Genomic DNA, 19839 nt, shown 5'->3' on the forward strand with positions numbered 1-19839 from the left:
GTGATAAGCATAAGCACTTTACTTGCTCAAAGCACAAGATCGTGGAATATTGTCAGGAAGAGCGACCTGAAACGGATTCGTTTTGAGACTTTCAAGTTTAAGTGGAATTACAAAGGATTTTAATCGAATGGGGAGGCTACGAAGTTTGGAGCTGGGAGTAATCCTTCTCTTTGTCCAGGTAAGATTTTTTTTGCCCTGATTAGCTGCTTGTGGATGAAGAAATAACCTAATCTACCTGTATGGTAACACGTATGGAGAAAAAAAATGACCGTTGGATCGCACGGATTATTTTACAACACAAATCGGTGTTTAAATGATAAAGTTTATAGTGGTGATATTTGTTGTATTTCTAATGGTTTGAGAGTTGTTCATTGATGAGTTTAAAGGTTTGATGTTCTAATTCAGATCGTTACAATAAGATTTGTATTGTTTCACAACGCAATGATATGTTTCTTATAGATATCTTAAACCCATCTGATATCGATCTGATGTAAGAACACAAAACAAACATTTCATTTATGATGCCACGTATTATGTCCGCTCAACAGTAGTTGTATTTTTGATTCCGTGGGGTACTATATGAACGTAAAATTACTCAAAAGTGACTGTGGAACGCTTTGCAGTGCTTGGTTTATGTTCTGTTGTTGTTAATTTCACCAGTAGTAATGGGAATTTATTTTAATTTATTTATTTATTTACCGAAATTAAGGCGTTCTCGTCGGGACTTTGTGAAGAGGAAGTGCCATGCCAGCCAGGCTTCAGTTCAGACCTTTTCGTCTTCAAAGTTCACAGAAACCATCTCCACAGTGGCAAGAGACTAGGAAAAGGTAAGATCTAAGTACCTTTTTGAAAAAATATTTCCCTTTTAATCTCGGCCTGCAGTTCTTCTTCAAAGAGCTTCCCTTCCAGCAAAGTGCACAGTAGGTGTTTTTCTAGTTTAGCCCTCCCTGCAGTTGTTTACGACTTAGAAATATAAGCCAGCCTCCGCACTTGTATGTTTTTGAAAGCACCAATAATTCTGTGTACAGCAGGTATGGCGTTGCCTGTGGAGTGAGAGGTGGCCCCATGTATATCTCATTATTATCAGTATTTGTCCTTTTTCGATGAGTTGCCCAGATAGCTTTCATTTGTACTAATCAAACCGTTCACAACGTGTAGGCTAGTTAGACATGAGGACAGGTGTTTTTAGCTTTTCTGTTTTAATTGCTGGTCTCCTCTCTGGTTATAGACCACATCTGTAGGCTTTTGAAGTTAGCATCTGCTGGTTTGTCTGTCTGCCACTTCCTAATATTGCCATTGCTGTACACAACCGCTCCGGCAATATTAGGAAGGGCATATTCGCTTCCTGGCTGGATAGAGCCCATCCTCGCTTCTGCGTTTCCTGTAGGTCGTTTATATCCGATGCTAACTAACTGCCTCTTATGCTTTGCATTTTTCAACATGCATGAGTCTTACAGTTGTTTCTCATGTGCTAGTGAGTCAAAATCTCTGGCCTCCCTTTTTTTTTTTTTTTTTTGATAAGACAGGAGTGGTGTTTGTGAAAGAGCAGCTGGGGAGATCGGCCTCTCCCTAACCGGCAAACAGGCCTGCCTCCCCTGTTAGTTCTCTTCGATTTCGATTGCATTGTCTCTGTGGCTGCTGGCACTGGAAGTAATGGAGGGCTATTAGTGGCCACACCTTTGCAGAGCGGGAAAGTCAATCATTACAAGTGTGTGTTAACTTCCTCGTAGGGGCCTTTTGTTCAGGCTATCTGTTCGTTAGTGACTCAAGTCCATTTTTGCTTTATTTATTTAAGTGGAGTCTGTTCTGTGGTGTCTGTGATCTGGAGTTTCTGAGTTGGTGAATAAGCAGGAATTGGAACTCGCGCTGCTAGGCTGAGTGATCTCATCTTTCAGACGTGCTGAAATTTCTGTCAGTTTCGTTGGGCGTGTGAGCACAAGTTTGTACCTGCCAGGGGAGAAGAACTGGTTTTGACTTAAGTGCGGTAGAACAAAGGCCACTTTTCTGAGGGCATTTCTGTGTAAGAAGGGGGGGCAGGAGGGGGTTGCTCAGGGACCAAGAGGTGAGACACCAGAATTAACCTACTGCACATGAGTTGGAAATACTTTCCTATTCTGTGTACTGTGGGTACTGTAGACCTTTTTTTTCCCCCCCTGATGGAGCACATGTGACCTTACTCTCTGTGCTGTGCAGTTTCACATTCATTTTGACTGCTAGGTGTGTGGGTTCACATTATCTGTGCCATATTTAATATTAATATTTATTATTCTACATTGGTGAAAAATGTACACCAACACTTGTAACAAGTACACAAGGGGAAAATATACCGGAGAAGATCAGTACAACAGAAATTTCATTTGCCATGTCCCCACTGGATGAAAGCAGAAAAAGGGGACAACTTTAGGTGTTTAAAGTTAAACATTATCTGAGACTGTCATTTGGTTATTTATCCTTTAATATTGTAGCCATTAGTTATGAACTGGCTGTGTGCAGTGTGGTTTTATGATGCCATTGTGTAAACAGGGCTCAGGCGGACTTTGCTCTTTGGTTAATGGATACGCAGAAGCAGGGGAAATGCCCTGGAGAAACGGTGCAGCTCATGATGACGGTGATGATCATCATCGGTTGGATTTATAACACCACCTTTGATCCCTTTTCAAAGATACCTGTGCTTCATGATGCGGTTGTCTCAGTTCAGCCACCCACCTGGCCGATGCAAGGCGGCCATTTTATGCCAGAACGTTCACATGACAGCCAGAGTGGAGAGGGAGAAGGAAGCTGGCTGTACTGAAATGGTTCAGCTGTTTGGCCAGCAACGATACCAGACACCAGTTAAAATCAATGATTAGCTGTACAGATGAAATGCGGCTTCGTTTAACTAGTTGTCTTGTGCTTGAACATACGCCTGATTTTATTTGTGCAGTGATTGTCATTTTAGCTGTGTTTAGGTCAACTCGAAAAGATGCCAGTGTCTTTTTTTGGGGGGGGAATTTCATAGCTAATGTCATAAGTAACCAGAAGTGACAACTTACTGAACAATATGTTGACGAGTCACTTACAGTATTTAATACTCAGTGTAGACTAAGACGACGAATGGTTCTGTACAACGTAAAGCTAGTTTAATGCCAGGGAGAGTTTTTGGTGCTTTCCACCTGCATGTTGTCTGTGTAAGAATTGTTGGGTGTGTCAGGTTTGGCTTATCAACTTCTTTTGGTTTCTGTTTTTCACTGCATTAACATAAGTCTGCAATTCATCGTTACTGGTGACCAGTTTAATCCATTTCTTTCAGACTTTCTCTTGAGCTTGCCTCACGCCTTTACAGAAGAAAAGTTGAATCATATTTTCATCACTGTCTTACCCATATGTTCTAAAGTCTTTGTAGAATGTGGGAACATGAGGTTTTGGAATGAATAGCAGCGTCTGAACATCAAAACGGCCACAGTTTAGGCTGATATCCGTGGAACTGGAATGAATGGGCATTTGTGACATTCCGGCCGACAGAAGCAGGGCTCCCCTCTTTTGAAAGCTGTCATCTGTGGCATCTGGGTACTTTGATGCCTTTAAGCCTTCAGCATTCCTTAATTGTATGGAACTAATAATTTGACTTTTTAAATTGTGCACGCTTGCTCATAACATGTCCTGTTCCGGACACGTAAGCCATGTAACTGCACATTTTCCTAGGATAAGAGTGCTGTGGTGCCACTCAGACACTGGTCCCTGAGGTGCGGTCATACCCAGACCAGTGGCACAGAGTGCTTTCAAAAGCAATTTTTGGCTTTTACATCGGCGGTATCCAAGACCATTACTAATTCATTGCCCATACTTTTTACCATTAACACTCATAACCAGCTCCTCCTAACAGTGTATTATTGGACAGTTGGTTTCGTGTGCAGACTTAAGAACATCCTTAAAGGGCAGTGTGGTCTGTTGTAAAGGATTTGCTGACAGTAGGGCTGCTGTGTTCAAACCACATGGGTATGGAATATATCACTACAATGTCATTTTTAAAATATGTTTTTCATGTGTGTGTGATACATTTTGGCACAAATCATTAAAGGACATGTCCTTTTTTTCTTTTTCTTAGTGTGGAGAGCCAGGTTAGGTTAATTATTATTGCATTTCTGTCTATTCCTCTTGGATAATTTCAGGGATGCAGTTTGTTACATTTTTCTGTGAATTTGGTTCTGTGAAATGGTTTTGAAATTGGTCACCCACCTTTAATCAATAATTTTGCCCATTTGTTGGACTAACCAGTCTAATTCTCATGACAGTGGAATCATGACTATTGTGGGGTTTGTATTTTTGCATTACATGTTCTTTGACTAAACATTGACCCTCAGCCTTTTGTTTTTTTTTTTCTGCAGTGAGTTTTTCTGACTGTGAGGGGAGACAGAGAGCCCTATTTCTCTCAGAGGATTCCCGCTTTAAAGTCGATCCAGATGGAACAGTCATCTTAAAGAGAGCTGTGACCCTGCATGATGGACACAAGAGCTTCAGACTCCATGCCTGGGACTCCAAGGGCAAGAAGAACACAGTCACGGTCACAGTGGTGCATGAGCACAGACAGAATCACCATCACCATCACAGCGAGACGGACAGCGCCACTCAGGAGCAGGTAACATGATTGGCCTCTCTTCTGTTTGCTACAGAATGACAGCGCCCTCTGCTGGTGGGGAAGAGTAGTCACATTTACCCAGTGTTCTCAGGCTTCAAACATGGACTGGACTTTTATCAGAACAGCTGTGCTTTCAAGCAAATGTGCAGTTCAGTCAAAGCAAGAGACCACCTAGAATTAATCTTAATGAAGGGATTCCTTTGAGCTGGTGAAGACTACGGCTCAGGAAGACAGATCTGGCTGCCAATAGCAGTGAATTTTCACAGTGATTGACACCGTAGATTATGTCTCATTAGACTTGCAATAATAAACATCCCCTTTCCTGTTATACTCACCTGCTATTTTATTTATTTTTTTTAGAGATTGAATTGTATTTTCCTTAAAAATCCATTGCCAGTTTTGATTGAAACATAGTTCATGGTTGACTTTTTCAATTTTTTATTTGGTACAAACCATAGGGTCCCCTTTAAATGTGTCACTCTCCTACCATTACAGTGAGAGGTCAGTCAGCTTCCACTTTAACAGTCTTTCTTATTTGTGTTACTGAGCGTGTATCAGTTATTTAATAGTACTTAGTCAGATTTGGCTGGCAAAGAAGCAGGCGCTGTTGTGTGTAATGCTGTTACTCCTGCAGCATGTAAGTTGCTAACGTTCTTTGCTTCCTCAGGCTGAACCTACTCCAGCTGTCCCAGTGCTGATGTTTCCACAGTCTTCAGGAGGTCTGAGGAGGAGGAAGAGGGACTGGGTCATACCCCCCATCAACTTTCCAGAGAATGACAGAGGCCCCTTCCCTAAGAAGATGGTGCACGTATGTGACTGTAGCTCTAATTTGGGTTTGTTTGGAGTCCATAGTGGCTATTTCAGTCTGTGTAGCTGGATGCTGGATCCAAAATTAACTTCGTGGTCCACCAGTCAGGGTAACTGCAAGATGTGAAAATTAATCAGTCAGTCAGATTTTTCACCTGCCAAAATTTGTAGCAAATCAATCTAGTGTACATTTTAACTCCTGCAAGGAGCACATCTGTGGTAACGTATAAGCTAAAAGCACTAGGCCGCAAGATAATTGTTTAAGTAGCCTACACAAAGAATTGAAGTCAGATTCAAATTTACTTGCACAGCCACTCAAAATTGAGAGGGGTTTCTTCTCTTTTTGATGGTATGTATCATTTTGAATGAAGTCATTTATCTGCTGTGTGTTTACTCAGTCAATTAGTATATTAGTGTCTCCACATTTTTAAATTGATAGTAAAGCCAGTTATCAAAATATACAATTTGATAGACACAGTGTGGAATCAAGCCAAACAGTCCTGTGGTAGAATTGGTATTTGGCTGCCATACATAACTTTTGTTAAGACAACACTAGAAACTGCACACAGAGATGACCAACATGAGATTTCACAAGTGGAAAATGAGAGCGGGGTCCTGCCATTGACTGACAGGGAAGAAAAAAAAAAAACTATAGAAACTAGACTAAAAGGAGTATGTAGTGAAGGAAGGTACCCCCTAGATTGACTAGTAACTCTTCAATTTACTGCTAAACACACAATCTACCTGCGTTTGTGAGCTGGTGTTAATTTCAGTCTGTGTGAATGTGTTTGTATTTACAGATAAGATCAAGCAATGATAAAGAGATTAAAATACAGTACAGCATCAGTGGTCCTGGTGCAAATGAGCCCCCTGTTGGGCTTTTCACCATTGACAGAAACAGCGGTGAGCTCTATGTGACTCAGCCTTTGGACAGAGAGACAACAGACAAATACAAGGTGAGTGGTTTTCTTAAGAGCACCTGAATTTCATCACAACTGGACATTCGTAAGAGGTTTCTTGAGGTTAATTGTTGTTGTTTTTCCCTATTTACAGCTTTTTGCACATGCTTCGTCAAGTCATGGTATGGCTGAGGACCCCATGGAAATTATTATCAATGTAATTGATCAGAATGACAACAAGCCTGAATTTACCCAGGATCCCTTTCAGGGCAGCGTTCCTGAAGCATCACCAAAAGGTACAGTCATTTCACAATTGTGTTTGATTAATGATGTAATGCCATATAGCTCAATGAAACAAAAATTAAACCCCATATTTTATGAATACAATATTCATAGTTGCATTCTGGATCATCTGTCCATGATCCTAAGGAATATCTGGGGTAATTTTTTGTCTTCGTATGAACACAAAAATTTTTTCTGATTTTCATTTTCTGTGTATCACTTTCAACTTTCAGGTTTTGAGTTTATGAAGGTAACAGCCACTGATAAAGATGAGCCTGGAAATCAGAATTCTGATGTGAGATACACCCTTGTGAGCCAAGACCCAGAGCAGCCACAGCCCAACATGTTCACTATCAACCCTGTGAGCGGAGGAATTCGACTGAATTCAGGTGGACTGGACAGAGAGGTGCGTTCTCTGCTCAAAGCAGCATCGAAATGTAGGATGCAGTGACATTGATTGAGGGTAGTTTCTCTCCTACTTTGTTGGACTCTGACTGTACTAGAAGTGTGGTTCTGATCTCTCTCAGGGTGAGAGATTCTGCATTTTCGGGCCACCAAATATTTGTGCTGTATAAATGCAAACACAGTCCAACCAGAAATACCACTCAAAAAAATCAGATCCATAGTTGTGGGAATGCCATCTTGTGAGGTAACATATTTACATTCACTTCAGACAGCTCATATGACGTGATGTGAATGGTCACCCAAAGGACAGTGTCTTCCACCCATTTTATGTTGATCTGAGCTAAACTGTGAAGTTTCAATTGAATTCTGGTCCACATGTAATAAAAGAGGACGAAACCAGTTTGAATAGTTCAATTTCAGTACAATGGACTTTTTTGGTCAGAAATGAAGCTGAACTAAATTTTAAAAATTCTTTTGCAAGTTGACCAGATGCAAATCACTGCCAAGTAACCTTTGTGTGAAAGTGAGGAAATGCAAGCATGCACTAAACTAAATATTTATTTTCCGTTTCTTTTCCAGAAATTTCCTAAATACACGTTGGTCATTCAAGCTGCTGACCTGGAGGGGAATGGTCTCATAAATACCTGCTCAGCCATCATCACAGTGACAGACAGCAACGACAATGCTCCTCAGTTTGAGCAGACTTCAGTAAGTTAGTTTGTTCTTTATGTTTATTTTCAGGTTCATGAAGGTTTAGAATAAAATCTATGTCCTAGATGTGTAAGTATACATGTATGAGTGTATTAGTGATTCATGTAGGAGCATTCTTTAACACTTGTTGTGTTTAAATCATGTATTCTGCTTAATGTAATACATATACACTTTCCTTCAACAGTACACAGTGTCTGTCCCTGAGAATAAAGTGGGTGCCCTGGTGGTGAAAATGCCAGTAACTGATGGGGATGAACCTCACACACCTGCCTGGTCGACTACATACAAGATCATCCAAGGGAACGATGGAGGGTTCTTCAATGTCAGCACTGGACCCAGCAAGCTGGAGGGCATTATTACTACAGTAAAGGTAAAACTCCATTACTTGGAGATCAAACGTTTGAAAGGGTAGTGTCATTGTATAATTTTTGGTTCTGTTTGTAATACTTTGCTTCAGGGCCAGATTATTACTCTTTCCTAGTTCAAAAATAATTAACTGAATATTTCTCCTCCCTAACCAGGGTCTTGACTTTGAGAAGAATAACAAGTATACTCTGTTGGTCACTGTGGAGAATGATGCTCCATTTGCCACACGTCTGCCCACCTCCACTGCTACAGTCATTGTGAATGTGGAGGATGTGAATGAGGCTCCAGTTTTTAATCCAGTTGAGAAAGTGATCACCAGACCAGAGAACCTGGAAGTTGGCACTGAACTTATTGTGTATACAGCAACAGATCCAGACACGGCAAAAAAGCAGAAAGTCTGGTAAGCGGTTTTCAAAACGACATATTATGCAGTCAGTTATGAAATGGGACGGGATGAATGGCTGAACTCATTTTTACTCTTCAGGTATAAAACGGGCAGTGATCCTGCAGGATGGCTGAATATTGATAAAGAGACCGGACTCATTAAAGTCAAGAGCCCCATGGATCGAGAATCTCCCTTTGTCAAAGATAACAAATACAGAGCTCTGATTCTGGCCATCGATAACGGTACTGGTTTTTCATTCTAAGATCAAAATATTATATTGGAATTGTTCATCAGTATGTTATACTTTTAAGTGCTGTAAACTAAGGCTGTTGTTTTCGATTCATAGATGAAGTTCCTGCAACGGGCACTGGGACCCTACTCATCGAGTTACAAGATGTAAATGACAATGCTCCAACCATAAATGAACGATTCATCAGCGTCTGTAACCAAGAACCCCAGCCAGCCCTGCTGTCCATCACTGATAAAGATGCGGAGGGCTACACCTCACCTTTCCGTGTTGAACTCCAGGGATCGTCAAAGACCAACTGGACTGCTGTAATGAATGGCACAAGTAAGCATGACTTTGCCTTGTCTTATACTCAGTATTTTTCTTTATTTATTCAGCATGAGTAAGCATTTAATTGTTTCCATAATGAAAACACATCTAACATTTGAAATTGTACCTTTTTCTCCCTTTTTTCCAGGGGATGGTATCATTCTCACACTGAACACCAAGTTGCCGCAGAACGATTACAATGTGGTTCTTAGAGTCTTTGACGCCCATGACCTTTCCCAGGACAATACCATTATGGCCAAAGTCTGTGACTGCAAAGGAAGTGAAGTCACTTGCAATGAAAAGGCCGCAGCCGGTTTAGAGTTGTCTGGAATCCTCGGGATTTTGGGAGCTATCCTGCTTCTACTCTGTAAGTGGTTCATAACCATTTTCATCTGAAAAACTGAGTACTTTGCCTTGAAGTTATGTTTTTTTTTTTTTTTTTTATCTTACTAGTAACTGACATAAAAATAATTCAACCTTATTGGCAAAAGTTAAAGTATTTTAAGGTGTACTCCAGGTGGAAAGTGATTTTATGCAAAATGTCTCTCATAGGAGTCTGAGTGGTCAGTATGTTCAACCAAACCTTTTCCCAGGCTTTTGGCTTTTTGTTTTCTCATAAACTGCTGGTGTGCATCTCTTGCTACTCCACAATGTTTGTGTCCATGGTCATTTCACCACAAATACCAGTCGTCTTGATTCTGTATCCTGTGTGAGCCTGTGGGTGTGGTGTATAGTGTTGTGTTAACGGCTCTGCGTGTGTGTGCGTTTGGCCTGCAGTGCTGGTGCTGCTGCTGCTCATGTTCCTGAGGAGGAAGAGCGGTGTGAAGAAGGAGGAGCCGCTGCTTCAGGACGACGTTCGGGACAACCTCTACTACTACGACGAGGAGGGTGGCGGGGAGGAGGACCAGGTGGGTGGTGCTGGAGCATTTCTTCAAGCAGGATTAGCAGGGTGCTGCATCTGCATCCCCAACAACCACTCATTTAGTTCATTCATGGTTCAGAGCCTGTGCTTTTATCCCCCCCCCCCCAGTTTTGGAAAGTTGGTTTGTGAAACTGTTTTTCCCTCTTTCAGGATTATGACCTCAGCCAGCTGCACAGAGGTCTGGATAACCGGCCTGATGTCTTCCGGAACGATGTGGCCCCAACCTTCATGGCTGCCCCACAGTACCGACCCCGACCTGCCAACCCCGAGGACATCGGCAACTTCATTGACGATGTGAGTTTGGCCTCATTGAGATTGGATTTGAGATATGGGGCCCCCATATCTCGGTTGAGATCAGCATCAGGTTTAGTTGAAATGTGTGGTTTTTTTTCCCCTTAAGTAACAGGCAGTTTCGTTCCTCAAGCAGTTTGAAAGGTGACTGCGCATTGCTTCTGAACAGCTGCTCACCTTTGATGCGCCGTGCATATCACTGATTCTGTGTTCACATTCTTCTTTCTTGGCTTGTTTCAGAACCTGAAGGCTGCGGACAACGACCCCACCGCTCCCCCGTATGACTCCCTCCTGGTGTTCGACTACGAAGGCGGGGGATCTGAGGCCGGCTCTCTCAGCTCCCTCAACTCCTCCAGCTCAGGCGAGGACCAGGACTATGACTGCCTGGGCGAATGGGGGCCACGTTTCAAGAAACTGGCAGACATGTATGGTGGTGGTGAAGACTGAAAACCTTATCACCGAACGTCTGGTTCTCCACTCCACTCTCCACGCTGATATTCAGTCTAACTCTGACTTGGTGTGTCCTTCACTCCGAATAATGGTTCCTGGTTTTTTTTTTTTTTTTTTTTTCAAAGTTTGCAGTTGCCAGTGCTAACAAAGTCACCATGTTGTGTAAGTGACAGAACTAAGAGTAAGGACAATCCATGTTACTGTTAGCCTGAATCCAGGTGTTAGTCTCGAGGCTGAAGCGGCCCTGTTCCACCCTCTTTCTCCACTTTTATGCAAATGTGTGGTTTTAAATTTTGATTTGCGCATTATTAGGAGACCATGTTGAACATGAGCTCAGCACTCTTTGCGTCTTTTGTGTGGGGGAGATTGGGGTAGCCAGGGTTGGGAGGGTGGCATTCATGGGGAAAAACAAGCTCTTTTTGCCCAGTGCTGGCAGTTAATAAGGAAGGATGTCATTCGCTCTGTAAATATGTTCACAGCCCGTCTTGTACTTCAGTCAAAAGCCAATTGCATTCTTTCTTGTAAATATGTTTTTTTTTTTTTTGTTTTGTTTTGTTTTGTTTTTTGGTAAAAGTTTTAATAGATTTTTTTTTGTTTCTGGAAGCCAAAATATTCTCAGGATATATGTTCAAACTACTGATGTAAATCCATAAATGCATTTTAAGAATGCTTTAACAAATGCCTGAATGTTGCAAGTGCATTTGGACGTGCTTGGGATATGCCTTGAGAGAACCAAAGAGCAATTAAGTGCTTTTAAAATGCGCCTTTACTCATATAATTAATCTTTTTTTTTTTTTTTTCTTTTTGTTAGCTTGTTTTTAGTTTTAACTGCACGGAAGCAATTCAGTTTATACCTGTGGAAGTGTTACTTTGAAATGGATCTTATGCATATTTTTTAATAAATCTATGATGAGAGCTGTGAGCATTCACATTTGTTATATATATATTGTGTACATGCTTTTTATTGACAGTGATAGCCTTTTGGTAGTGACTGACTTCATCTGATGTACATTCAAGTTGTCTGAAATCTTTGAAGAATAGAACTGTGCATTCCCCCGGTGCTGTGGTTTATATCCTGAAGCAGTACCAGCCTGTCCTCATGCGTCATGTCCACAACACTAGAGGGCACTATCATATTGTCGGGGACTGTAGCCTGGTAGCTGGCAATGAAGGTTGGCAGATGACAGAGGCAGATTCTGGTTCCTGTGTCACACTTGGGACAAATCTGGGCATTGTCGCAGGAATTCTTTGGTAGACACTTCACAGACTTCAGAAACAGTTTCTTATGCTCATTAACATCAAGACAAGAAGATCATTTCATGTTTATGAGGTGAATTCAGTGAACGGGATTAAGAGCACTCTTTCTACGCATGGTGTAGTGCTGTGTCTTCTCACTGTTTAAAACAACTTTTTGCCAGTTTTCTGATGCAGTCTTGACCACCCCTAATAAATCATATGATTTTAATTTACCTTTTCACTTGTATGGAACAAACATTGCATTTGGAAATAGCTGCATGTATTTTTGTTGTTTTTGTTTTTGCATCAAACTACTCTCTCAGACTAATCAGTTTTAATCCATGAAGCCATTAATTTTTTCCCCTTCAGGAATTTAATTTTTAAGAGGACTGGGTTCTGTGCATTTCACTGTAATTAGATTTGTCATGGTGCATAGTCAACAGTTTGATCCAAAAATTTACACTCGGGTGTTCTTGGTCTACTTCAGTGGGGTATCACACCTGCCTTACCCACCTGTTCCTACAGTGAAAGCCTACTGATTATCAGCCGAACTTTCAAATGATAAAACAGACATAAAACAAAACACAAAGTTTTTTTTTTTCTATTTTAGAAAGTAATCCTGTTCAGATCCCACTGCTGTGCAGACAGCCAAGCATACTTTGTGGGTGTATCAACAGGACTCTTTCAACGAAGAAATCTCAGGAAAGTGTGGTTCAAAAAAAGACAAGGCCAGGGGACTGGCTTAACACTAACCAGGCTCACCTATCTGGTATCCACAATATTAAAGCAAAGGACCACATGGTAGCAGGTGAAAATAAAGTGAGATCAAAATGCTAAAAACTGACAAAATGAGGATGATCACACTGGCTTTATTTATCAAAATTTTTTGCGGCCATTAAAGGTTGGGTGTTGGGATTCAATATTGCCCACAGAGGGGATGTCGTCTGCCTGGCATTGAGAGGAAATCCGCTTTTCATAGCTTTCAGGTTGTGTATTCACATGTTAATGTGGCCGGTCCGTGTTTCTTGTTTTGCTAACCTCCTTCTCCTCCTCCTCCTCCTCTCTCCTAACCCAGTGTGCAAAGCTGTTCTTTTCAGCAGGGTCCACTCAAAAGGACACACTATGTGTCAGGATGGAAAAGTGACCTGGAATGCTATTTGTTTTCAGAGCTTTAAATGGGAGACATATGGAAAAGAAACAGAGAAAAATAGAAGCAGGTCCACTCTCCAGCTCCTTTGCCGTCTGTTTTCGTTTGGCCAAAAAAGGGCCCAAAAGGGGTATTATTTTCAATACTGTAGGTGTTCACTTTTTTTTTTTTTTTTTTGCACTTCCATATTGTGACATTTTTTCCTTCAGTAAGAGGTTCCCAACTACAGTATACATGTGCTTTTATATTCTTTCAAGTTCATTTCAAATGATTGTCTTTTTTTATGAGTAAAAACACTTAAGAAATAAACTAAAAAAAACTCAAAACTTGAACATTTGAGAGTTTCGACTTAGTGTTTTTGAACATTTATGTATTGTGTATTAATCTTATTGTTTTCATGTTTTTCACGTAGCAGCTTTTAGCCTCATTCAATGAAATGGTTTTCTGATTGTGAGTAGGTTCAAAAAAGGTTCCTTTTTCGAAACGGAAAGGAGAAAAGAGGTAGATGCAAACATCTTTCCGAAAATAAACAGATATTAAAGTAATTAAAAGTTCATTAGAAAAAAACGTCCGTGGAATAAAGCACGATGCACCTGTTTTGTTGGGGTATGCAGATAGACAGGAGAAGCTCCGCCCTCTTTCACTTGTCTTTTCATTCTAATTGGCCCGACGGGGAGTCTATGCTAATTGGCAGTGACCCTCTGCACCTGACTCTCCCCACTCCAGGGAAGAATGCGGAGCAAAGACAGCCTCCAAGAATCAGCTATTTATTCGCCAGGCCTCGGCTCTATGATCATTCACTCACACATTCTTGCGTCGCCGCGGGCCGAACTGTAACACACATCTGTGAATTCGCAGATAGAGTAAGATGCCACGGTCCTTTCTGGTGAAGAAACACCTCAGTCACAAGAAGCCAAACTACGGTCAGCTGGATTCAAAGAAAGGAGGTACAGTGCTTTCTGAAATGAATCACTGCCGTGTCTTTTTTCATCCTGATAGCACGCTTATATCCGTAATCACGTGCTGATGTGATTGCTTGTTTAGCCTATGGTTTGATAATTCGTATATGTAGCGGGCTTTAGGTTGTTTGGTTTACTTTATTAAAACTTTCATTTTGAATTTGTCATCTCAAAACAGATGAGTTTGTAAACTGTTTCGGCAGGTAGTCATAGCTACAGTTTTAATGAAAGTAAAGATGAGAGTAATCACTGAACTTGAAGATTAACGTTACTGAAAACATTTAAGCAAAATAATCGAGTATAGTTGTTTGGTAACACATACTTACAGAAAATAAGTTGCTTTGATTGTTGTCTAATGTCTACCCAAGCAACGCTGTTAATAATGATAAAATAATAATGCTGATGCGAACAAAACCTTTTTGCAACGGATACTGCAAACGCGGTTGGAGTTTAGCAGGTGCAAAATCTCCCACACAAAAGAGGGGCTTATTGTTAGTCCCTCCTTTTGGGATGTGAAGGGTCCTATTAAGCGTGTTGAAGAGGCTAATGTAGTGCCCTTCCAGGGGCCTTTTACTTAGAAATCCCCCTGAAATCCGCGTTTTTGTTCAAATTCCCCCTTTATGCGAGCTACTCCTCGGTTCCTTGTTTATTGATGAGCTACAAAAATGACCATTATAAAAATCGAAAATACATATGTTCAGAATGGAACCATAGCCTATAAAATTGTCCCATAAACCATGGACGGTAGCCCTTACGGGAAAAAATAACATATATATCAAAACATAAAATCCAGAATAGGACTAAATTCAATACAATGTCACAGTTTAGTCCATGTAAATAAATGTATCAATTATGGTCACTTCTTTTCATCAATATACACATATGTGTCTGTTTTGATTTATTATTTTAAAAAGGGTTACTTTTACATAAAGGAGTAACTGTTAATACATGCACAAGTAACAGGAAGAAAGACACAATGCTACTTGTGTGAGTTTTGTGTAGCCTAGTTCATTCTTTCAGTACTCTTAACAGTACAGGTACTTTTACCTAGTTTTTCCAGGTACAGTGTCAAGCCGTGTGACTATGTTCTGTTGTTCTGTGTGTTTGAAATGTATAATTGTATTTTTGGGAGTGCTGCAGTCTGGACTGTGATATCACCCATTTTTGAACAATTTGTGTAAGCTTTGTTGGTGCCATTCTCTGTATATGTGCCTGTGTGTTAAGGGCTCAAAAATTACACTGTAATCAAAACACACTAGTCTGATTTGTCTTGTGATATTAAATCACAAGTGTTTTAAGTAAAGCGAGTTGGACTTTGTTTTTATACAAACAAACAAAAAAATGTCGCTGTGTCGTTACAGAGGACGTCCCTTCTCCGTATTCCCCAGAAGATTTCGTACTGGCTCCCGTGCCCTGTTCTGAGATGCCCTGCCCTCTGCCCTGCTCCCCCGAGGCTCTGGGAGGGTGGCTGTCCACCCCTCCTATCACCACAATGCCCTCGGTGGAGCTGAACTCCGTCCCCACCCCTCTGATGGCCATACGGCCGCAGAATTCTGACTTTCCCGCAGAGAGGCCGGTGCAGGAGCTGTCTTCCTCCCTGTTGGTGGCCCACACACCCCTCAGAGATGCTCTCCCTCTGCCAGACCCCATGGAACTCCTGGAGCCCCAGGTCTTCCAGCTCCCCAAGGATCCCAGGCTCTCGGGGGACCGGAGCGGCCTCCCGGCCCCTCTCCTCGGCCTGGCCCCCGGCGCACTGGAGCGCTTCGAGTGCTTCGACTGTCGCAGGGCGTACTTCACGGTCTCCGGCCTGGCCAAACACAGACAGCTGCGCTGCGAGTGGCAGTGCCACAAGTGCTTCAGCTGCAAGTACTGCGACAAGGAGTATGTGAGCCTCGGGGCGCTCAAGATGCACATCCGCACGCACACGCTGCCCTGCGTCTGCAAGCTGTGCGGCAAGGCCTTCTCCAGGCCCTGGCTCCTGCAGGGACACATCCGCACGCATACAGGTAAGGGCGTTTGCCAGGTTGCATAAATATGCAGCTCAGTTGCGCAGACATTTCAGAGATGCTGTTTTGTACTTCATTCTGTCATTCTGTCACAGATGTACACATGGCGTTTAGCTGGATTGTTCCGCTAAATTCAGTTTCACCGAACAGAGGCAGTACTTTTGCGCACACCCCACCAAATTACGTTACATCACATCATTTAGCAGGCGCTCTTACCCAGAGCGACTTCCAAATAAACCACAGTGAATATAAATCAGGAATAAGCTTGTAAGGTTTTGTTTTTTCTTGTCTCATGTTGACCTGATTGTTTAGTGCACCATAGGTATGCTTTGTGCTTTGCTCCACATCCTGCATAAAGTAAGCTGAGATACAGGAGACCCATGACAACTACACGGCTGTGGCCCTTGAGAATTGCACACCCCTTATTTCATACATTACATTCATTTAGCAGACGCTCTTATCCAAAGCAACTTCCAGCACAATAGACCAGGCTAGCAACACTTCCAGACCAGTGAGTAGGAGCATACAGCATGTGCCACATGCCAGTCCTTTTTGCAAAGCTGCCTGTTGAAGCTGTGACCTCTGACCTCTGTTTTAGGGGAGAAGCCGTTTTCATGCCCGCACTGCAGCCGGGCGTTTGCCGACCGCTCCAACCTCCGCGCTCACCTCCAGACGCACTCGGACATCAAGAAGTACCAGTGCAAGAGCTGCTCGAAAACCTTCTCCAGGATATCGCTGCTGTCCAAACACGAGGAGGCTGGCTGCTGCCCCTTGTCATGACACCTGCCCCTCACCCCCCCCCTTCCTCTTCACATAGACATTTACCCATAATGCACTGAGGTATGGTCGTGCTGCAGGTGCCACCTGGGCCAATGACTGTACTGGACTTGTCTTTTGGACCTCTGTTCCCTCAGTCCAAAGAGACCCTTGTGCTTACGGATAACTGAAGGGTGAGACCAATGCACCATCTTGTATCACTGAGACCTTACGCCCATAGCGAACTGAAAAAGCACAAATTCAGTAATGACGTTGTCATTTCCGATGTCTAATAAGTTATGTGGTTGCTCCCATTGCATGTTACCAGAATGACCATTGATTACATGCTAAAGTTACAGTTTTTATGTAACTGTGTATATTGATGGGTGGTGACACCGATGAGGGTGGGTAATTAACTCTCTCTGGCTCATCCCATTAATTTGCAATTATGTGCATTTCTAGATGTTGCAAACTTTTTTTTTTTTGTATGGCATTATGTACATTAGGATAATAAATACATATTTTCATATAAACGAAATGCATTCCGTTCGAGTATTTTCAAATAATAGAAAAATAGAAAAAGCACTGAGGTATTCTTATGAACTTTTTAGGCTCTCAGACTAGAATGTCTGAAAATCAGTTATTTTGGTTCACCGTTCTTAGTTTCTTAATTTGTATTGCTCCTCACACAGCTCTTGACGTCATTGCATAATTATACTCAAATTCATCATCGCTGGTCTCATTAGTCCATAGATGTGTGAGAAAGCTTTTTGTCACCCTATCCTTTGTGGCTGCCATATTTTGCTCAAATCAATGACATTTCTAGACCATCTCTCGTTCACCGCACACTGGTATATATTTTTTTTTTAGGCGTGGCCTCTTGATTTTTACACTTCTTGTCATATATCTTGGCCCCTAGTTACACCCAGCCACACCCATTGTGTTGGCAAAACTAATTTTTTGCATTGGTAGTGGCACAATCATCAGATTAGACCCAGATTCATCAGACCTATTGGACGTAAATAGACTGGTCCAAGGCCACACCCAATATGGCTGTCAGATGCATTTTTTTACACATCACTTTTTCACTTATTCATTATTCATGGTCACTTATTCGTCACATATTTGGCACATTAATCAGGACCCGTTATGCATGCAAATGGATTGTCATGGCTCTAGGCACCTAGATGTACCCATCCACACCCAGACTGGAAAACATGCCTTTTGCATGCCTTTTCACAATATTGCCTTTCCTAATTTGGTACATTTGTCTTTCATCTAACTATGACCTGGGGGTATTTCACACACATCCAAACCCTGCCCGGAATGGCCGTCACACATGTGCGTAACTTCTCACTCATACTTCTAACTCATCCGGTCCACTGGTGTTGGCTTGCTTTGAGTTGTGCATTCTCGTTTTCTAACTCATGCAGCTAATATTTGCTGCAATTCATGCACATTGTTTCCAGTTGTGCTCTTGACGACATCTTAAAGTCTTCTAGTCAATACATTAATTGCCTGAGGACGCTGTCTGGAAATGCGAGAAGCTCTCTGAGTTTGTAGAATCAAAATATTCCCCCCGACTGGTCTGGTGGCCTTGTGTCAGTGATAGAGTGTCTTCCTGACATAACATCACATGATTGAAGTGCAATACCCACATGGGCCATACCAAATACTTCTAAAAGACTGGAGAGTATTCAAGTACCTAATAATTGGAAATGCATATCCCCACTTCCACCCTGGGAACATACCGCTGATATTTCGGCCTAGGCTGCCATTGGCAGAAACGCGTATCTGTGAGGTGGAAACGTGCCCAGTATTTTGGTGCTTTCCCGCCAACACGTCCTCCACTACGTCACGTTCCTGTCATGGGTATGTCAGCCACCAGGGGTTGGGTTGGGGGGGTGGCGTGAAATATCAAAAAACAGAATGAGCTCAACCAACGAGGGTCATGCACTGGAACTCACTTCAGGACTCCCCCTCTGTCTGAGCCATGGTACTTCCTGGAGGTACTGAATCATGCTGCCTATTTTTTTTTTCCTTTGGGATAATTAATACGTCTTTCCAGAGCAGCTGGGGGGGGGGAGAGTTTTGCGAGTCTAAATAAAACCGTGGCGTTTCCCTTTTGTAATGGTGCATGGAAAATTCTTATTAAATATATCTGTTTATTGGCAGGTGGGGGGTGGCCAGCTGCATGTTGCCATGGCGTTGTGCCAGGCACTGCCCGGGGGGGGGGCGGGAGGGGGGTGACACTTTCCAGTCACTCAGCGCAAAGGGGAGCAGCTGAGAGAGAGGGAGCCGGTGCGCTTCTACTCTCTGCCTTTCTGCAGAATCCCAGCCACGCGCGGCACTCCCAAAAGCTTCAGCGAACACATGCAGGTTGGAGCTGCTTTGCTGGCTGATTTAGTGGGTGGGGACAGGGTCAGGAAAAAGGGGGGCGGGGTAGCTGGGTGATAGGGCGGTGAGAGAGCCATCATTCATATCGGCAGACACTGGGGGCCCAGAAGCGCTGACCGCTTACCTGTCCGGGGGGGGGGGGGGGTCTTCCCATAAGCACACGCCCCTTCCCAGGGCAAAGGAGCAAACAGCAGCTGTTTAATGTTGTGCCTGAACATCCTGTATAAAATGCTACATTGCCACAGCAGATGCCACAAACACATTAAATGGGTGTCGATCGCTGCAATTGCTGCGGGCACATGACAATCTCTTTGTCAGCCCGCGTTGCCCGAATGAATGGGCCCGCACGGTCTATAATTAAACCCGCCGGTGAGGACGCGAAGCAAGAGGGGATGTATATCTAAGCTGGGAAGAATGGTGGCCTGCAGCATGAGAGCCATAACTTAGCGGGAAACTAAGCCGGCCCTCATCCCCTCTGACAGGGGCCAGCGCCTTCAGGAGGCCCGACCCTAAGAGAGTGGGGCCTGTCACCGAGTCCGCGGCTCCCTGGGGGGATTTGGTGGAACCACACCAGGGCCCTGGCGTGACAGACGCATTCCAGAGAGTATCTGGCTGGAGCCGACACTGTCCAGCCTTCACCTTTCCAATG

At 42.9% G+C, this 19839-nt stretch overlaps 2 protein-coding genes across 2 annotated transcripts; both read left to right on the forward strand.

The window, feature by feature from the left end:
* On the forward strand, positions 1-11616 carry LOC118788346 (B-cadherin-like). The gene is made up of 16 exons (XM_036544308.1): positions 1-178; positions 710-827; positions 4365-4615; positions 5283-5423; positions 6223-6378; positions 6476-6617; positions 6837-7009; positions 7588-7716; positions 7904-8089; positions 8241-8485; positions 8570-8712; positions 8817-9041; positions 9175-9393; positions 9804-9934; positions 10099-10242; positions 10480-11616. The coding sequence occupies exons 1-16, from the start codon at positions 128-130 to the stop codon at positions 10684-10686; spliced, it is 2661 nt and encodes an 886-aa protein (XP_036400201.1). The 5' UTR covers positions 1-127; the 3' UTR covers positions 10687-11616.
* A 2324-nt stretch (positions 11617-13940) lies between these two features.
* On the forward strand, positions 13941-16817 carry snai3 (snail family zinc finger 3). The gene is made up of 3 exons (XM_036544201.1): positions 13941-14019; positions 15393-16037; positions 16636-16817. The coding sequence occupies exons 1-3, from the start codon at positions 13941-13943 to the stop codon at positions 16815-16817; spliced, it is 906 nt and encodes a 301-aa protein (XP_036400094.1).
* Positions 16818-19839: the final 3022 nt, after the last annotated feature.

The sequence above is a fragment of the Megalops cyprinoides genome, chromosome 13 (genome assembly GCF_013368585.1).
Source record: "Megalops cyprinoides isolate fMegCyp1 chromosome 13, fMegCyp1.pri, whole genome shotgun sequence".
NCBI lineage: Eukaryota > Metazoa > Chordata > Actinopteri > Elopiformes > Megalopidae > Megalops > Megalops cyprinoides.